The sequence below is a fragment of the Pezoporus occidentalis genome, unplaced genomic scaffold (assembly GCF_034315485.1).
Source record: "Pezoporus occidentalis ecotype Australia unplaced genomic scaffold, CSIRO_AGI_Poc_V1 ctg29, whole genome shotgun sequence".
Classification (NCBI taxonomy): Eukaryota; Metazoa; Chordata; class Aves; order Psittaciformes; family Psittacidae; genus Pezoporus; species Pezoporus occidentalis.
In genome coordinates this window covers 1,928,458-1,947,423 of record NW_026914829.1, presented here as the reverse complement: position 1 = coordinate 1,947,423, position 18,966 = coordinate 1,928,458, and the positions used below count along the sequence as shown (strand labels likewise).

General features: G+C 39.7%; 1 protein-coding gene across 7 annotated transcripts in view; it reads right to left on the bottom strand.

The window, feature by feature from the left end:
* The window catches only part of DST (dystonin), a 298,075-nt gene that overhangs the window by 62,096 nt on the left and 217,013 nt on the right, over nucleotides 1-18,966 (bottom strand). For 6 of the 7 annotated variants that reach the window (XM_062626135.1, XM_062626136.1, XM_062626137.1 and 3 more), the window contains 7 exons: nucleotides 16,553-18,027; nucleotides 6,724-6,885; nucleotides 5,423-5,593; nucleotides 4,011-4,177; nucleotides 1,750-1,909; nucleotides 1,155-1,481; nucleotides 904-988 (listed from right to left, as the gene is read on the bottom strand). In XM_062626135.1, coding sequence (XP_062482119.1) covers nucleotides 904-988; nucleotides 1,155-1,481; nucleotides 1,750-1,909; nucleotides 4,011-4,177; nucleotides 5,423-5,593; nucleotides 6,724-6,885; nucleotides 16,553-18,027 — 2,547 coding nt within the window. The remainder of the gene's footprint in view (nucleotides 1-903; nucleotides 989-1,154; nucleotides 1,482-1,749; nucleotides 1,910-4,010; nucleotides 4,178-5,422; nucleotides 5,594-6,723; nucleotides 6,886-16,552; nucleotides 18,028-18,966) is intronic. The other variant, XM_062626142.1, reaches the window with a different exon arrangement.

The window sequence follows — 18,966 nt, the reverse complement described above, 5'->3', positions numbered from 1 at the left end:
GGATCTGTCCTTCTGTCTTTTTTCTGCTTTACTAAACTATTAGAAAGGAAAAACTTAAGATAAAATATTTAATTCAAATGTTCTTTTTAAAAAAAATATCCAACCTTAAATTCAAAATACTTCTTACAATGGCAAAAAAAAAAAGTAAAAAAAGTGTTATTGAAAATGTGAAGGAAAAATATCAACAAAATACTAATTAGATTTTCAATTACAGCAATATTTAACATTGCTGTGCACCCTCATTACTATTCATTTGAAACACAACTCAAAAGGCTAAACCAAAACCAACGTACTGAAGTTTATCAGTGCATATTCAGATTTCATTATATAATGTTTGAAACAGAAAAGGACATCCCTCCACCCCCAACCATGTCTGTGCCTTAAAGAGTTCAAGAATGCTAGAAGTACTGGGAAGCCTGGACAGATATTGATCTACAGACCAGACACGTGTGCAACTGGAATGTAATTTTTCCCACAGTATTAGCTCCAATGGACAAAGCTTTCCTCTTGCAGTAAAAGGTAGTCTAAAATCTTGTTCATCTGTGGATGCCTGCAGGGAACTGACTGCATCCACTGCCAAACAGCCCTCCATTATGAGTAATGTCCATAACTTGCTATTAGGAATGGAATGCAGGTTCGCTAAAATAATTTTCCACTGAAAATAATAAAAGATTCAAGGGCTAAACTCTCTACAGTCAAAAAAGGACTTTTGCTTACTTACATTAACAGCAAAACTGATGCCAAAACATATCTTGACCTCAAACCTTTATTAAAATAAGCAACTACAACTGCTTTAACTAGCAAATATGGACTAATATTTAAAAATTCTACTTAATTTCTCATGAGCACTTGCAAGTACAAGATAAAAAGCCTGATGAATCATAGTTTTCTATAAGCTCTCACCTGTTGTTTGCTTGAGAAGCTCTAAGCCATTTTGTATAGCTAAATCAACATTCTGTTTTCTAAGAAGAATCTCTTCCTGAAGATCCTAAGAGAAAAGGCCATTTCAGACACAACAAATTATAATATTTTTATTTGGAATTAGCATATTAACACTTCAAAGGAAATATAATAATGAAAAATAAATGAAGTATGGAAATACAAATAAAATTTTTAAAATGAACTAAATAATAAATGAACAGAAATAAAAATACCAGTAGTTCAGAGTGCTGTTTCTCAAGCAATTCTCTGTTGCAATCTTGGACTGACAATTTGCTCAGTTTATCATGGATTTCATTCAGCCAGTTCATCAATTCAACTTCGTCCTCCCCAAAAATCTGAGCATTGCTGTAAGCTTGCTGGAGAAGTTCAGACCTGCTGTTCATCTTCTCTTGAATCTCAATGTATCGGGCCTGAGAAGAATCTAGCTTTTCCTGCACCATATCTTTATCTTCCCTGGAGCTCATAGTCTTTAGAGACTGACCAGTGCTAATGGCCTGATGTAAACTCTTATTGTGAGCTAGGACATCATCTTCTAGGGCCTATATTTTTTTAAATAATGAAGAATAATGGAAAAGAAAAGCAGAAAAACATAAAAGAAACATAAGTTGAACTCAATGAAAACTGAATGAAAAAGGACATATTGCCAACATAAATATAAAAATCAAATTACAGGGAAAAAAAGAAAAAAGAACAAAAAACCGAGCCTGGTAGAACAGACATTCACCGCAACACCTTTGCCAATTGAGTTGCACTTTACAGAAGCATCTGAAAAGAATGAAACAAGCAAGCATGTGGTTTGTATCTTACTTTATGCTGAGAAATTTGCTGCTGCAGTTTGGAGGCCTGCGTTCCAATGGGTTCTGCATTTGCAAGCCTCTTCTCTGTGGCAGTCAGCCACTCCACTAGTGGCTCGAGAGCTTCATGGAACTGTTGTGCTACCACTGAGATGCCTTCCAACTGACGGTTCCTATCAACACGCCAAGAGAAAGGTTATTTTTTGTGATGAAGTAAGTGTGAAATAGCTAAAAAAAAAATATGAAAGGCCCTTGAATCCTTTGCAAAATAAAGGATATAATTGTCTTGTTGTAGGAACCACTCATCAAATGAAATAGAAATATATCTATGATACTCATGAAAACCAAGGTAAAGTTAAAATAAAATAAAATATTGAAAAAACACCTCTGAAGCTGTTTGAAACTCTCTGAGCTAATATGGAACTTTGGCAAATAAACAGAATATCACTTTATTCATATACCTACTGCTAAAAGTAATCTAGCACAAAATTCAGCATAGCATTGTTTTATACCCAACAGGACAATTCTCAAGTTTCTTGCTGTCTTTAAGCATAAAGTTACATTCCCTTCACTAGTAAACATTTTAAAGTTAGACAAAAGATCTACTGAACCAGAACAAAATGTCATGCTTCCTCAGCACTGCAAATATCTTTAAAGATTTGTTCAATGATGTGAACAAAACTATTTGGCTCTACCGCATCTCTTGCTCTTGGTAAAAGCTCTCAACAAAGTTAGTGAGACAATGTTAATACAGCAGAGAGACTTGACCTCCAAACTAAAAAAGCAGTATCTAAAACATTTTTGTTTCAGATTATTACATTTCAGAGAAGGCTCTTGATTGCAAGAACTGCCTTCTCTACAAACCACTGTTGAACAAATCTCATTCAAGCAGACTTTTAAAGAGAGATCTGCCCTACATGAAAAACATCACAGTATTTCAAATGGGGCTCTCATTCCAGATAAAAGCTATGTTTATATGTGCTTCCCAAGGCTAATAAACAATGTAGACTTCACACACTTAGCCACAGAACACTCAGTGAAGTACTCTACATAGTTTTCAAAATCATCCTCAAATCTCCATTTCTAGAGACTGACCTAAGCAAAACAGATACAAGCTTTCAGGTAATAAATAGCTTTAGAAAAGCTGAAATTCAATTTTTAATCAAATATCTTTAGACTAGAAGAATAATATCAAATCAAACATGACATTTACCATGGCTAATGACTCAGATGCCTTCAATTAAAAAAAAAATAAAAAGAAAGAAGGAAATAATGGTCTATTAGTGGTTGACTCTGCTAATTAATCAATCATATTAGTAGCATGAGGTAACAAAAAAGGTTCAGCGTAAATGAACTAAAGAGGCCAGAAGCAGTAGGACACAACAAGCTGAATTCAATGCTATTCTAGCACCCAAATCCTAATACCCATTTGCTCTTCATTGCAAAGCTTCACTGTTCACTTAAATTCATTTTTCTTCAACTTTCCAAGTCATTTCTTGTTCTTAATTATATGCCTATTCAGGTCCCCATGTTATGCATACTCTTCCTCTCTCTACTCTGAACAAGGTTGTCCTTTTTCAGATCCCCACCCAGAAAACACGATTAGCAAACCTTTCAACACAGATTTCTTCAAAGACAATTCACAGTTCACAACGTTCCAGGTATTTTATACACCAACAACAATTCATAAACCTAAGTGTGTGTATACATAGATACCATGAGTATGCTTTTGGCGGTTTTATTTTTTCGGGGGGGTTGGTTGGTTCTTTTGGGTTTTGTGTGTGGTTTTTTGTGTTTCCTCCCCAGCATAAGTACATCAGCAAGCAACAGTATGAGGATCAAGTTGTAGAAACTAACTATATGGACAACACCAAACAGAAACATGGAAGAACTGAGTGCTTCCTCCATAGCAACATGTCAAGATTTTGAAGTTCCAAGAGAGTGTTATTATTTAAATGTAAAATTTGCACTTGATCCAATGCAAAACAGGTTCTTGCATCAAGAAATCTGCATTCTAATCAACTAATGGAGATAAAATATTGAGAAGACACATATGAAATTAATCTTAGCAGACTGTAGCATCTTAGGCTAAAATTTTTAAAAGCTTTCGGTCTGTTCAAGTTACTTTGTGTTTCCTTCAGAGGTTCTATTATATCAACATCGAGAATGGCAGTACTTACAAGATTTCACACCCGGGAGTTCCACATGCTGCTTCTAATCATCTATCACATCCTATGTCTACATTTTTCAAATATATGAAAGAATTTCAAATACCTTGTTTCAGCTTTACTGAGCAGTGCATCCCATCGACTATCCAGGAAACTCAACTGTTTCAAGATTTTCACCTTATCAGCAGGTTCTGCTGACTCTGCAATTTTCTCCCCTTCACGCTTGATTACCTCAACGGTAGGCTTGCGGTCATCCAGCAACCTCTGGAGAAGCTACAAAGAAAGCAATCAGGCACCAGGTTATTAGAAACGTTGTAATAACACAATTGCAAAAACAGAAGGAACTAGACTTCTTGAAACCGTGTTAGAGCGATATATTGCCTATATTGTGATGAAACTGAATAATGCTACAGTGCACAGTGCAATACAATGTGCACTTCACGTCCAACACAGGTTCATTTCAGTTTCTCAATTGTTTTGCTATGAACAGCAGAGTTTCACGAAGCCCAAACAATCTCCTTGGTTTCTATGTGGCAAAGATGTGCGCAGGCCAACGAGTGAACATGTAGAGGAAAAAGTTCCATTTAATACCACTGAGGAAAACAAGATATTCAGAGTATCTGATACATTTTATAGGAACATTTCTGAGAAAGTTACATGCCCTTCTAGATCTGGAAACACAAAGGTAATTCTGACATATAGGCAGGAAAACACAATAAATAATACTAAACAAAAACTATTGTACAATCAACTCTCTACTTATCTGAGATACGATCTAGTCCAGTAAATTCATTTCTCCGCAAAGAATAAAACACACCTTTGTCTACAATCCTCCCTTCCTCCTTTCTCTAGCTGCCTTTGGTAATAGTAACATTTTGCCTTTGTAGATATCCCAACATGACAATCCCCTGGCACTACTCACCATAACTTCATATTAAATCTCTGGGTGGCAGTGGGCCACACAGTACAACTGCATGGAATGTATGTTTCATAAGCTACATTTTAGTTCTTTTTGGTATAATCATTATGAATATTTGCAAGAGTTGACAACACTGATAGTGCTTCTACATTAGCACAGACCATTTCCCAACAGCATTCCAACTAATTGCCAGCAATGATCAGGTCAGAATCAGGATCAAGAGCCAAGTATTTAAGTCTGTAATCTGCAATATTACCTTGGAATTATTACAATGAAACTTACTAGTTTTTATTTCCTACTTTTCAAATGACCAAACACTTGATTTCATGCTTTCTCTTTTTCCAATAGATCTTTAACAATCCTTTCCACATAGTATTAAGAATTCTAACCAAAGCTCAAATTGCAGTGTCATAGAAAATGAGCCCTTCTCCCAACCCTAGACAGATTCTTGAGTATTGAACAGATGGCTGCTTTATACAACTTGGCACCCTTCAATGTCATATAATACTCTTGACCAGATTTTATGTTTTGCCAAAGCCTAAGAATTTATTCTCATTGATCCAGTGGAAGGAGAGATATTCTGAACTTATTTCACTTACTTTCTGTTCTTGTATTTGGGCCTTTACAACTTTGAATTCAGCAGATGGTGGTTTCTGATTAGCCACAAGGTCTTCTGTATCAATGAGCCAGCTAAGAAGAGATTCAAGGGCATCCTGAAATCTCCCACAGTGAAGAAGGGCTTCCTGCAATTGTGCAGCACGCTGGGCAACCTGAAAAAAAAAGTAGAAGATCAGACTCTACTCACCTTTTCTTTTCATGTCTGTGAAATTACTAGCCAAAATCTGTAGAACACCTGGCAATATCACAAACACTCTCGTTTTCATATCTATTCATAAGAGCACTATGGCACAATTTAGCATTCATCTCTCAGAGCTACAGACATCAAATGAAACGAGGTTGACTGCCAGAAAATCAGTAGTAGTTCCTTATTACAAGAGATGTAAGCCTGTTTTGTATAGCTATAGTATTATGAAGTATATTGACAGGATGTTTGTGTACCAGATCATCTTTATTTTCCTTATAAAAAGACTGAGCCAGAACCCAAAGTAGCAACTCTTAATACAGGGCAATAATCCATCCAATGGGAAGAAGACATAAGAGAGGAGAAGGCAAATAGGTGAACCACAGGTATCTGTTGTTCTGCTGCATCACTCCTTCAGGAAAACAGAGTGGAGAAAAATGAGTGCCATTTCTACTTCCCACCCTTTCCATTTTCCAAGAGCATCTACTGCTGGAAGAGGACTCTTCAAAAGCAGAGAAAATAATCTACAGCCACTTTTCCAAAGCAGTGGTACCATCTCATGTCTTAAGCAATATAATCCTATACAGTATAAAACAATTATAAAGGAAATGTGCCACTAGTCAGACAAAGCTGAGCTGTCTCATTGCTCTGTGCACTGCACAGGCACAACAGTGTACATGAACCAATATAATACAGAATGAAAAAACATCTGAACAAAGCCTGAAAAACAACTACTTGAAAGTGGCTGGCGACAAACGACATAGCTACCTTTCCCATTAAAGTGTCACAACTCTAACCTCTTTGATTGGGTTATCAAACTTCCCTGGTCTGCTTAAGCAGGAAGGAACACCTCGTCCTAGAGGAGTCTTTCCTGAATAAAAATCCAGGACAGACCTACAGAAAGTTTGACAAAACCTTATAGATGACAGTAATAGCTCTGGCTACTAGTGATACAAATCTTATCCTCAGAACTACCAACGAGTAATATAATTCCTATTCTTAGAGAGTATTTAATTTCCTGTATTTTGAAAGACGTCAGCAAGCAAATAATCAAAAAGCAGAGCACAACAGAAGCAGAACAGTGTACAAAACAATAACCTTCTTATTAAGAGTCTTCCATCGGGTGTTGACATCTTCAAGGTCATGTTCAAGGTTTTCTGTGGTGGAACTTTTAGCAGCACTTTGAATAAGGCCTTGACCCAACCAATTTACCTCCTGTTGTTTTACTTGTAAGGGTTCAATTTCTTCTTTCTGAAATACCTGCAGTTGAAATACAAAACACACATGAAGTATTGTATCTTCTGACATGGTAGTTACATCATGGTATGCAACAATAACAACATGAAAAGCTGAAAATTGGTGTTTGGAAGAAAGGAAACCATGCCTCATCAGCACCTTCCTAAGAAAAAAATCATTAATGTAAACAGAAAGGACTCAATCTAAACAGAGTAAATGCAATACACCACAGGGAAAATGACACTCATTTCCATGAGTAGTTTTAGAGAGGAAGGAAAGGGATTGAGAGAGAGTAGTGACAAAAAATTAGGACAAAAGCAGAAGTTAAAAAAGCAGCAAAGAAAGAGCTATTTTAAAGTAGCTTTTAGAAGAATATAATGGTAATAAGTGAGGAGGAGGCATTACAGATGCTGCTGAAACAGTATCCCAGCAGACGCCCAGGAGAATGGGTTTTCATTCAGAGGGATTTCTTGCAAATTACCAGGGCTTTGAACCTACCCAAAAGGGCAGTTTGAGCAGTTCTCTGTTTGCTTTATTCTACTCTTGCAGGTATTTAAACTTTTTCAGAGCCAGATTATTACCATTAGCAACAGCAATGTAAATCTCCATTTGTATTCAGCTGCATTAGGCTGCACTGACACCAGTGTCAATGAGATCAGAAAATGGCCTGAAGCCCCTGAATTAATTACACAGGCCAGTGAAAAATAACCAATGAATAAACAATGCTAAAGAATGCTCAACTTTTGACCCTAAATCCTTCTATTTCTATAGCAGCATTCAGTAACAGTTTTAGTGTACACTTAGTGCATTCAAAGCAACCTTTCTCAGCATCCTGAAAAGCAGGAATAGCTTTGAGCGTACCAGTGATTCTCCTCTTTTGCACCAAACACAGCGTGCCAAGAGATTGCTTTTAAACCACCAGACCTCAGGTGGCTGAGCATGCTTCCACCAGCTTGACAAGTCAATCTAGAAGCTAGAGCACTTACACTAAACAGGAGGGGTCAAATAAATGAAGCAGCCCTCAGAACTTTGTTTCTACTGACAAAAAAAAAAAACAAAAACCAACCCTGAAAACTGTAAGACTGCAGTTACATGAAAACAGAGTGCAAGCAGCTGGCTGCTCCCAGAAAAAAGGAAAACACTTGTGTTTTTCTTGACTGTAGGGTAGGGAGGAGGCAGAATAATATTTCCACACAGAATCAAAAACAAATTCTTTTTTTATGTGCCATAAAGCCTCATCTTTCTGAGAGCAATGTCCTACCACAGAGAGGACTGATCTCCATAATCTGTCCTTTAAAGACACATGCATTCCTTGCAGAGAGAAGCTTAAAATAAATTACAATTATTGCTGAGGCCAAAGTTTACTAGAACAACTTAGCAACAAAGCCTGAAGTATCTCAGATTTCAACCAGAGTGGGAAGAAAAAAATTACAGACCCGACAAACACCCTTTCCTTATTACAAAGCTTCACTTCTTACTCTCTTACTTCATCCACCACTTTCAAAGCACTGCAAGATCCTGTGCTTGTAAAATACTACCGTAATGTCAGAGCTGCTCTCTGGCAAAAGGCAGCCTTCAGAAGAGGCGGTGAGCCTTTAATCTGCCTGCTTTGGAAACCACAACCACTCTTGCTTATACCTTGATGAGTAAGGCTGTTCAGGCTGAACACATGGCCTGTAGCTGCCCTTGAATGGCATTGCCCGTAACAAAGCTCTGTACAAACAGCCAGCGCCAACACGGGTGCAGAGGATGCACACTGCATCGGGACTAACAGCACCAGCTGGTGATAAATAAGCCTGCCCCACAGAGCTGGGAGTAAACACCCCCTTCAGAATTTGTCCCCAGTTCATGTGCTGTACTGACCATCTCACTATTGTGGACATGCCACGTGTGCTACGCAAATGACACTGATTACTGCCTCTGCCAAGTTAATAAAAAAACCCCACATTTTTGCAACAACAAAATCTGAAGAAAGCTTTAAACAAATATCTTTAAGGCTGCATTACAACTATTCAAAATCTATGGGGATTTTGGTTTTCGATTTGTTTTTTAATTACCTTGTTAGACAATAGGCCATTGCAGACTGTATCCAAGGTTTCTTGGATGTCAGTGGTCCAGATACTTCTCCCTGGGAAAGCTTTTGGACAGTTTACAGTACTACCTAATTCAAGCTGTTGAACAGAAAATGCCATTTCATTTGAGCCTGCATGTCCAGTACTGGATTCCTCTGCATCAGGTAAAATCTCATATTTTGCTAAATCCAAGTCACTAGTATTTACAGCAACATTCATGTAATAAACATCTACGTGAGGAAGTGCCTCATCCGTGTGATCCTCCTCTACTGTTGTGTCTTGTGTTTTAATTTTTTCATGAACTTCATATCCATTTTCCACTTCTTTTTTGTCAAGGGAAATACTTCCATTACCTTGAAGAGGATCTTCATGTGACAGAGTTTTCTCTTTGAAACCTTGTAAGTGAGAGTATTCCCCCTCCAACTCTTCCTGATCACTTTCACATGTCTGAGCATTGCTTTGTTTTACTTTTCCAGCAGGTAAAACATCATGCAAAGCCAATCTGCAGCTTTCTTTGACAGGGAGGCTAGTAGTTGCAAGCAGTGGGGTGTGCTGCTCTCTGCAAATTGCTGGAAAATATGGTCTGAACTGACCTACTGCATGGATATCTTCTGCAGAAGATAAACTTCGGGTCTGAGCTTGCTCCCCTGCTAACAGTGTATCTTGTTTTTCTTCCCTTTCTGTTGGAGGGCTGCATAAACCAGAATCATCCTCTTCTGAGGTAAGAGAATTAGTACCCCATTTGCATTTGCCCAATCTAGCTGTATCTGACATATCAGCAGTTTCATTAAAGGAGCTTTCACTTTTATTTGTGTAATCTGAAAAGTTGGGCGGAACAAGCATTCTCCATGATCTCCTATGCTCCTTCTTTTCTGTGTGAGACTTTGCTTTAGGTAATGCAGCTGTCCGAATTATATCACTGTTCAGTTTGAGTGCATCAAAGATCATTTTTTCATCTAACTTGTTAGCTTCACGGCTTCGGAGCTCAAAAACACTGGAAGAAGTAAGGGCACCATTGGAGCACAAAGTGCTGATGTCCAGTGTTCTATGACTGTAGGGTAAAGTCCGGTCAGTGAAATGCCTCGAGGTGAGGCTGCCCTTGGAGCCCGAATCAATCTGTTCATTCAGCCGCACAGTGTCATAGATGGACCTCTGGGGAACGTAGCAGTCCTCGATATTTAGATCTTCATCTTCTTCCCCTTTGCCAACACATGGGGGATTCTGACGTAGACAGTCTGGCCTGCTAAGTGGCTTCCCCATCCTGAGAGTACACCACTATACCTCTGTTTTCATGGATACACGGGAAACATTCAAAAGACACTAGCACTCTACAGAATTACAGTAAACTTGTCCTTAGCATAAGATGCATAGATACTAAATATACACTGTAACTTATGAGGTGGCTGAGGTCGTTCATAATCACTGCATCAGTTTAAATGCAACTTTACCTGGATGTGAGGTTCCTCCACCCCCCCACCGCCCCCCCCCTAAAATATAAAGTGCTTCAGTAAGAAAGTAACATAAATCTTCCAATGTCACAGAAAAACAAGGTATAGAAAAACTCAGCAGTGGCTCAAATATTGCAAACACTCCATGGAAGGCTTCATTTATTTTTCCGGGTCAGAATCCATATCTGAAATCTCCCGAATAAGCCTTCTAAATGAACAAGCGTTACAGAAGGCAACGCGTTATCTTCTGTAGGTGACGGCTTAACTGTAATCCATTTAACTGGTTTGCAGAGTCCCATCTCCTTTATAAATAAAACATGGTGCGGCAGCTTAACAGGACAGAATCCACAGTAGCTGTGTACGGTCCAGAAAAAGGCATGGAGAAAATCTTTGGGGGGATGGGGGGAGAAATAAGTTAAATCCAGAACAGTAAGAATAATAGACCAGCCCTTTACTTTTTTGGCAGTAGCTATAAATAACCTTGATCCGAAAGGCAGCTTATCCTCCTCTTGTACCAGGCTTGTCCGTGGTGCCCCAGTAATGTGCTGCCCCACAGGAAAACATCACTTTCTAGCAGCCAAGCCAACGCGTCCGTCGAGTAGGCAGTCGGAAATCAAACGTTTTACACCGATTCTCCCAATGCCCTCCCGGTGAGCCGTTTAAGGCAGCTGCAGAGCAGAGCAAGCGTGGCGGGTGTTTCCCGAAGGCACGGCAGGTTTGCGTTCGGCAGGTCCCGACTACAAGCCGCAGCCAGCGGTCTGTCCGCGCTCCTTCCCCCTCATTTCTGAAGCGCGGCTGCCAAGGAGGAGAGGCTGGAGGTTCGCCCCGTCCTCCCCCAGCGAGCCGCCCAGCTCTGCGGTTCGCCCGCTCCCTGCGGGCCGGCAGCGCCCGCCCAGCGCCGCGCTGCGAGAAACGCCCCGTTTCGCTCTTGAGGCAACATCTGCTCCCGGCCCGCCCGCTCCCGCAGCGCCGCTCCGGGGGCTGCCCCCGGCCGCCAGCCCGTCCTCCTCCTCCTTTGCCTCAGCCCCCCGCGCCCTCGCTGCTCACACCTCCACTTCAGGCGGCTCTGCCGGCGCCGTGCCGCGGGGCCGGGCGGGGCACAGGCGGCCGGCCAGCCTCAGTCCACTGCTGAGCGCCGCCGCGGCCCGCAGCTCCCAGCCCGCACAGCACCGCACCGTTCAGGCCGGCACGCGTCCCTGAGACAAAGTCTGGTAACAACACAAAGCGCTGCTCTGGGCCACGCTTTGCACCCCATTTCCCCACCTCATAAAGCTGTCATCTAAAAGAGATGCTTCCACTCGGAAATTAAAAGTTTATCTGTGCATCATTTTAAAAACATCCCTCAAACTCATCTTTAGTGATCAGAATGGCTACATATTACTCCACTCGACATGCAAAGAGAGTCATTCAGCCCAGTTGTGATTCTCTCCAATGTGGTTCCTGGCCCCTTGGCAACAGCTTAGGGTGGCGTTGTCTGACGGGCCAGCCAACATCTCAGTGCCAAGCCAACCCCTAGATCCCACCGAAAGAAACATTAAAATGTTGGAAACAAGTATTTACATTTGGAAAGCATCTTTTTCATGGAACCTGGAGCAGCACAAAATCAGCCTAACAGCACAAAGGTTCGGGTTTTGGACATTCGCATCTTTTAAATACAGTTCAACACTTTGCACCTACAACTCTTGCTCATAATCCTGCAGGTGAAAGGCTGGGTAACTCACAGGTAACTCACCAACAGTACAGAAGGTGTCATGACCAAGCTGCTCTGCTCCAGCAGAAACCATACCCCTAACCACCAAAGACCTGCACTACCTGTGTGACAGTGGCTATCAGTTGTAGTGGCAATTCAGACCTCAGCCTAAGGACAGCATATGGCACTTAGAGCTAAAACTTAACATGGCATTAACTACAATCAGCTGAAGCTTTCCCCATTAAGCAACCAGCAGGATACACTGTATGCAAGAAATACAAACATACCACACTTCATGTTTATTGATTTATGTGATACACAGCCACCTACATATCCAAATACTTAAGCCTAAATACTGAAAGTGCAGGAGACAAATTATCTTTTCCTCTTCTCTGGTAAGCAGATATTACATAAAAATTATGCCCAAATGATACTCACCTCTGGATTCTGTAGTTCAGAATATATACTATAATGGTAAAGGTGAAAAAACACATTTTTTGAGGTGCTGTCACCTGTGGTTCTTCTCACCCAAAACACCCACAAACAGATCCTTACTGAATTCAAGGAATGCTGCACCACGTACAGGGCAAGTACATAACCAAAAGTGGTCTGTATTTGTTCAACAGCAAAATTATTTTATTAACATTTAAAAAGTATTTTACCATTTTCACCGTATCTACTGAAGGCTTCCGTATGGCGCATCAGGGACTTTCAGATACAACACTTCAAAAAAAGGTTGAAACAGTTGCTTATTTCACTTTTGCTTTTCAACACAGACTCTTAACTGCATTAAATCCCAAGGCAGGTTAGTATCTTATTCCAGGATTTGTAAATCAGTGCATGGGAAATGCAACACTTTTCGTTTCTGATTGATCATAAAGATTATTCTTTCAATATTATCTGCCTTCAAAGTTAAAATCAGAGGACAGACACACTCTACATAACTAACATAAGACATTTAGATGTGGTACTTAGGAACACGGGTTACTGCTGGACTTGGCAGTGCCAGGTTAACGGTTGGACTTGATGATATTAAAGGTCTTTTCCAACTTGAACAATTCTATGATTCCATAACATAAGCCAATTAAAATCTTTGCTCAAGCTCATTGGCAGGAATACTCAGGCTAGCTAAAAATTCCCATAAAGTCCAATTAGAAGGCAAACTCTAATGACTACATCTCCTTTTGTTCCAAAAATAAAAGCAAAATCAAATGAACCATACCCTGATGTAAGCTGTAACAGTGCCATCCTGGTTTTACTAAGAATGCCTTGTAATAGCAGTACAAAGAATTGTGCAAAGTTTGAAGCAACATAATTCAACTTCTGGGGGTTTTCTTTCTCCATTTCAGACAGAAACTAGCTGTAGATACTACTCCTACTGCAAACATCCCAAGCACCGTGTGGCTACCCATACCCAAGGCATTTGGTTCAGCCCATCTGCACAATCCTTGTGTTTTGCTTTTGAAGAATGGTGGCAAACTCAGTGTACCTTAATACTAATTTACCTAATTTACTGAAGCTTCCTTTTAGTACCAATCTATGCCTTGCATACAGACTTGGGGGGGGGGAGGGGAGTCAAAACATCTGAGTTAATTAGTGATTAATTTATATTAATTGAGACAAATTCTCAAGTTGATTATTCTCTTCCTGGAGTACTTTGTGAAGTAAGAGTCATGGTTGTACCTTTTCAAATGGATTCTGCTGCAGATTTTCATCTACAGAAAGCACCTTTTATATCTGCATTGTAAATAAGTATAGTTTAACACTGACAGTACTTTCAATTTAACACTCTATACAGAGCAGAGTAAGTAGATTACAAAGAAGGAATATAAATAAAACAAGTATATATATGTATATATATTTTGATAAATATATATAAAATACAACTCAAAGCCTGTTTTGGGTTTGTTTTGTGTTTTTTTTTTAAATAACTATACATTTTTATGTCATGCCAAGAAGACTCACAAAGCTCTAACTCTTTGTACATAAAAATTGGTCAAACCACAAAACCCACCTTTGGCCCATTACACAAGATTCTTTCCTGAAGAGAATGAAGATTTCATGTGAATAAATCTATCTACCAAGGAACAATTCTTTTGCTTTACTCGTGAGGAACAGAAGTTGATTGTACTTGACCGCAGAGCCTAAAGCTGTAAGGAGCCAGACTGTGGTTTTGTGGCCACAGCCACATTTTCAGGTTGTGTTTGCGTACGTGCACAAACATGCGAGCAAATACACCGCGAGTGGAGCAGGATTTGTGGGAGCCAGACTCCCTACAGTTTGCTGCCTCAGGTGAAATTGCTCTCTGGGAGGGTAAGGAATATGAAGAGGTACATTACCAACTGTAATTTTCCTGTGCCCCAGCAGCACTCACACTGAATATTAGGAGAGTAATCATTGACCCTTATCCTCCTGCTCTAAGTATCCCTTTGCTACCTAATCACCTTCACATAGTAAAATTTTCCATTCTTGGTCTTCCTATTTCATTTCTTCAAAGGCTCGCCTTTTGCTTCTTTATTCCTCCATTTGCTCATCGCTTATTCAAACAACCCCTTCACCTTTTCATCATTTTTCACCTCCTGTTTAATGGTATTGTGTTTTCACTCATAAGCAAAAGCATGGCCTAAAATAGTCGCTTCAAGCAAAACATATTTCTAAGCTCATAAATATCTAATATAAATAAAATCCTGGAGTAGCCTTCTGGATATAAACATGCCAGTACCACTGTTCTCCTTTACATTTCTTCAGATTTTGGGGGTTTAACATACAAGCTCTTTGGTTCTATGTTTTGGACACTGTCTCCCCACAGGTCTGCACAGACCAGAGAAGGCTCTCACTCCTGAACTGTGGAATTACTGCATCTTTTCCAATGCCCCAATGAAGTACAACACTCAGACAATGCACAGGGAACTGGTTGGTGCTTTGGATTGCTTCCCCCTAAAAGCATTGTTCTTTGTAGCCAAAAAAAAAGATAGCTATATATATACAAACACACTCATAGACACTCAAAGACCTGAGGCTGCAACTAATGTTTGAAAATGCAGTGAATGTGGTAAGAGATCACAAACTGGTGACAACTGAAATCCTGTATGGTCAGTGTAAGCAAGAGCAACCACAGAAGGAGCTTTTGCTCTTTTCCAATATCCAAAGTATTTTACTAACCATGCGTATATATATATATATATATATATATAAAAGCCATTTGTTTCTCTTTTAAATTGAGATAGACTTGTTAGGACAGACTGGCACACAATTTTAATCCTCCCAGTCTAATGGAATCTTCTCATAGTGTAACTATTTGTTCAAGATTTTTTGGTCTCCATTTATGCATTCTGAAAGATCACAGCAACCCACAGTAACTTGCACTGGAAATTCACAGATTAAACTTTCTTCTTTCTAATGTGGTTTAATTTACCCAAGCAAAATGCACCCTCTGTTGGGCGAAGCATGTAATGACATTTGTCAAGGATCATCTTTTAAACAGCACGGTTTATCAAATCCTGTTATGAATGTTTGCTTTTATGATTAATTGTGAACTAACGTACAAGTCTTACAAACATTTAAATCAATATTAGACTGAAACAAAACTAAAGCAGTGCAAAATATTCAGTGCTACTATATAGCCATTAGAAGATTTATGATCTTTTTTAAACACTGCTTACAACTGCAGGATTTATAAATCTTTCCAGTGAGCACTGGAAATTCATTTATTGCAACCTAAACTAAACAAGTATCTATTTCATTACAGTACCAAAACACAATTAACACACTATCACTGCAATGGATTTTTCTGATCTGGACAAAGACTGCTAACTGGCATATTAAAAAAGCTACAAACAGAAGCTCCAAAGTGTATTTTGGGTAAGCTACGGTAAACTCCCAATATAAAAGGGGGCTTATTTTACCTGATTTCTTATTAAGGTATTTCTAGGTAAGGGTGGGATTCAGGGAGGTAAGACTGGCCAGTCTATTAGAACAGAAAAGGACAAAAGGTCTTAAACTTACAAATGCTGAAGCCTATACCCATGGGGGGAAAAAAAAAATATACTACTCAGATGAGAAAAGTGAATACAGGCTGGTATGTGAACACTGGAGTCTAGAACTCACACCACGGTGAAGAAGAAAGTTTGTGTAATACATGGACTTCAAAACAGACACAATATGCAGTTCTCAAAAACAATAATGGCAGATGGATTGCATAAGGAAACAAGATAGTGAGGGGAGATTAAGAGGGAACTGGAGGCAGGACCTGTGAGCTGGGATGCAAGGTTTCCAATGTCTGCTAAGCCATAGTGAAGGAAGGCTTTGGAGCACAAGAAGATACCCCATTTAAAACAGATTAAAAACATACGGGTAGAACTGACTGCTGTGAAACAAGACTCCTTCAAGGTCTGCACTTAACCAATTCCTTTCACAATGATATTTAATAAAATTGCATTGTGGTAGAATACTTTGTAGCAGTGAGAAAGAAATTTTCCTACCTTGAATGTATTCAATTGCTGATTGATAGTCTCTGTTTCCATTCCAACAGGACCTTGTGACTCTTCATGCTCTTCAGCTCTCCGAAGCAGACTGGAAAATTCTTTTAGCTTACTGTAAAACTCCTCCACACGGCCAATAGTACCCTCCACTTGATTTTCCCTGGCTTTTGCTCTGTCTAGTAACTTGTTGCACTGTTTATTTAAAGCTTCCAAGTCTCTTTTTATACCAACAAGATCAGGAGAAGCTTCAGCTTCTGTGGCTAGCATAATTTTACAGTTTTTATTAGCATTTTCAGTACTCAAGATAAGATCTTCCAGCTTTTTCAGGAAACATTTTATGTCCTCTCTCTGTGATTGCAGTACCTTGAGATCTCTCCCCACTGCAGCCATGCTATCAAGTTCATCATCAAACTCTGCAAACTGAGAGAACATCTCTCGGATGCTGTTTTGAAAATGGCCAATTCCCTGAAGTTTTGTCTCTAAGAACGAGCACCTATCTTCAACCTGCTGGTTCACAGCTGTGTATTCTCGTTCCAAAGATTCAGCCTGGAGCAAAAGGTCAGTAACACCAGCTGAATCAGATGCTTCGACCACCAGGTCCTGGGCAAGCTTTTTTGCTAAATCAACATGAGGCTTTAAAGCCTGCAGGGCTTTCTGCTGGGCCTGCATCATTGTCAGGTGTTTGTTACTGAATGACTGAGGTCCAAGTGAGTCGTGAGCTTCCAGATGTTCTTTGGCACTTTTAAGCTGTTTTTCAGTTTCCCTGGATGATTCCTGAAATTCTTTCAGCCTTTGTGCCATGTTTTCCAAGCACTCTCTCTTCTTATGCAACTGTTCTGTGACCACATTCACTTTCTGATTCAGCACCTTAGTTTCCTCCTGAACAATTTCTTTATCTGTTTCACTTGCACTGAGCAAATTTTCAGCAGTATTATTTAATAGCTCCACTGTCCCATGGTGTTTATCCAGGTCTTTCTGCCAGGCCCTCACCTGAACAACAGAATTCTCTATTTCAACAAGGTTTATGCCAACTTTTAATTCACACAGGTTGCTTTGACACTTCTCTATCCATGGCTGCAGAGTTTCTACATGGTGCTTGTATTTCAGGGCTTTCTCCAAACAATCTGTTAATTTATCTTGTCTTTCTTTTACCTGCTTATTAATTTCATCCCAGTTACTTCTGAGTGTAGCAATTTGGGATTGTAATGCTGCTTTGTCAGCTCCTTGAGTCTTCTGTAAGATACGTTCTCCTTCTGCAACAATTCTTTCATATGAACTAATCTGATTGGTCATGGTCTTCTTAAAATCTTTCTGCTCTTCAATTAGTGATTGCAAGGTATCAAATTTGGCAGACACAGGACGAGCCTGGGTCAGCTCTTCTTTCTTTTTGCCTAACCAAGCCTGAAAGTCCTTAGACATTTGCTGGAACTGATGAGAAGTCGCATATGCCGACTGAAGCTGCTGAACATGGTTATCTACAAAAAAGAAGACAGCACAGAGGTTCATTCTCAGAACCTGCTAATATTCAGTGAAGAAAGAATAATGAATATTGATTCTATCATGAATGATCATTAATGTAAGGAAAGCTGGTCCTTAGTATGTGGTGTTCAACTGGAAGACAACCAAGTCAACCAAGTTTCTTGCAAGGGACAGACTTGTGCCTGTACTACAGCAGAGCAGTGAAGGCATTTGGACATGCATCCAATGAGATGAGTTTAGCTAGTCTGTGCCTAAACAAATTGTGCCCAGGCAGACTTTAGGGGTAAAAAGCAGAGTCACGTTTCATGGTCTTATGAAGTGCAAGCACAGGGAATATGATGTCATCTAGCCTAACAGTGTCTAATTCATGGCCTGCAGGCAATACATGTTCTTAGGGAGATCCTTTGAAGTTCCTTGTGACCAGAGGAAATTGAAAAGCTAAAACTGAGGCTGTTAGGGAGAACAAAGTACAATACTGCTTGCAGTGTATTGCTTGCTCAGTTCTTCTCTTCACAGGGAAGGGTTTCTATTACTAGTCGTCTTCTGTCACAGGCAGTTTTATACAATCACCACTGCATTTCACTAAGCCTTTAACTGGTCCTTGCCCCAAAATTGTGATTTTGGCTTACACTCTGCACCTACGCAGCTAGGTAGTTCAATGAACAGAATCCTCGTTTGGTATTCTAATTCAGTGAAGAATGAAGGAAGAGATGAGAAAAGCAGCACTGCTACTGTGCTTCAGATTCTCTTCCAAACTGTTCACTAGAGATCCCAAGTATTGCTTTTACCTTTTTAAGATAACGGCACTCTCCTAAATTCTAACATACAACTGCTTGGGGGTTGACAAAGAACTGACATTAGACACAGCTCACTCAGCATCTGTGTAAAGTGATGCTCTAGTTTATGCCTTAGATACTATTTCTATTTAAATAAAT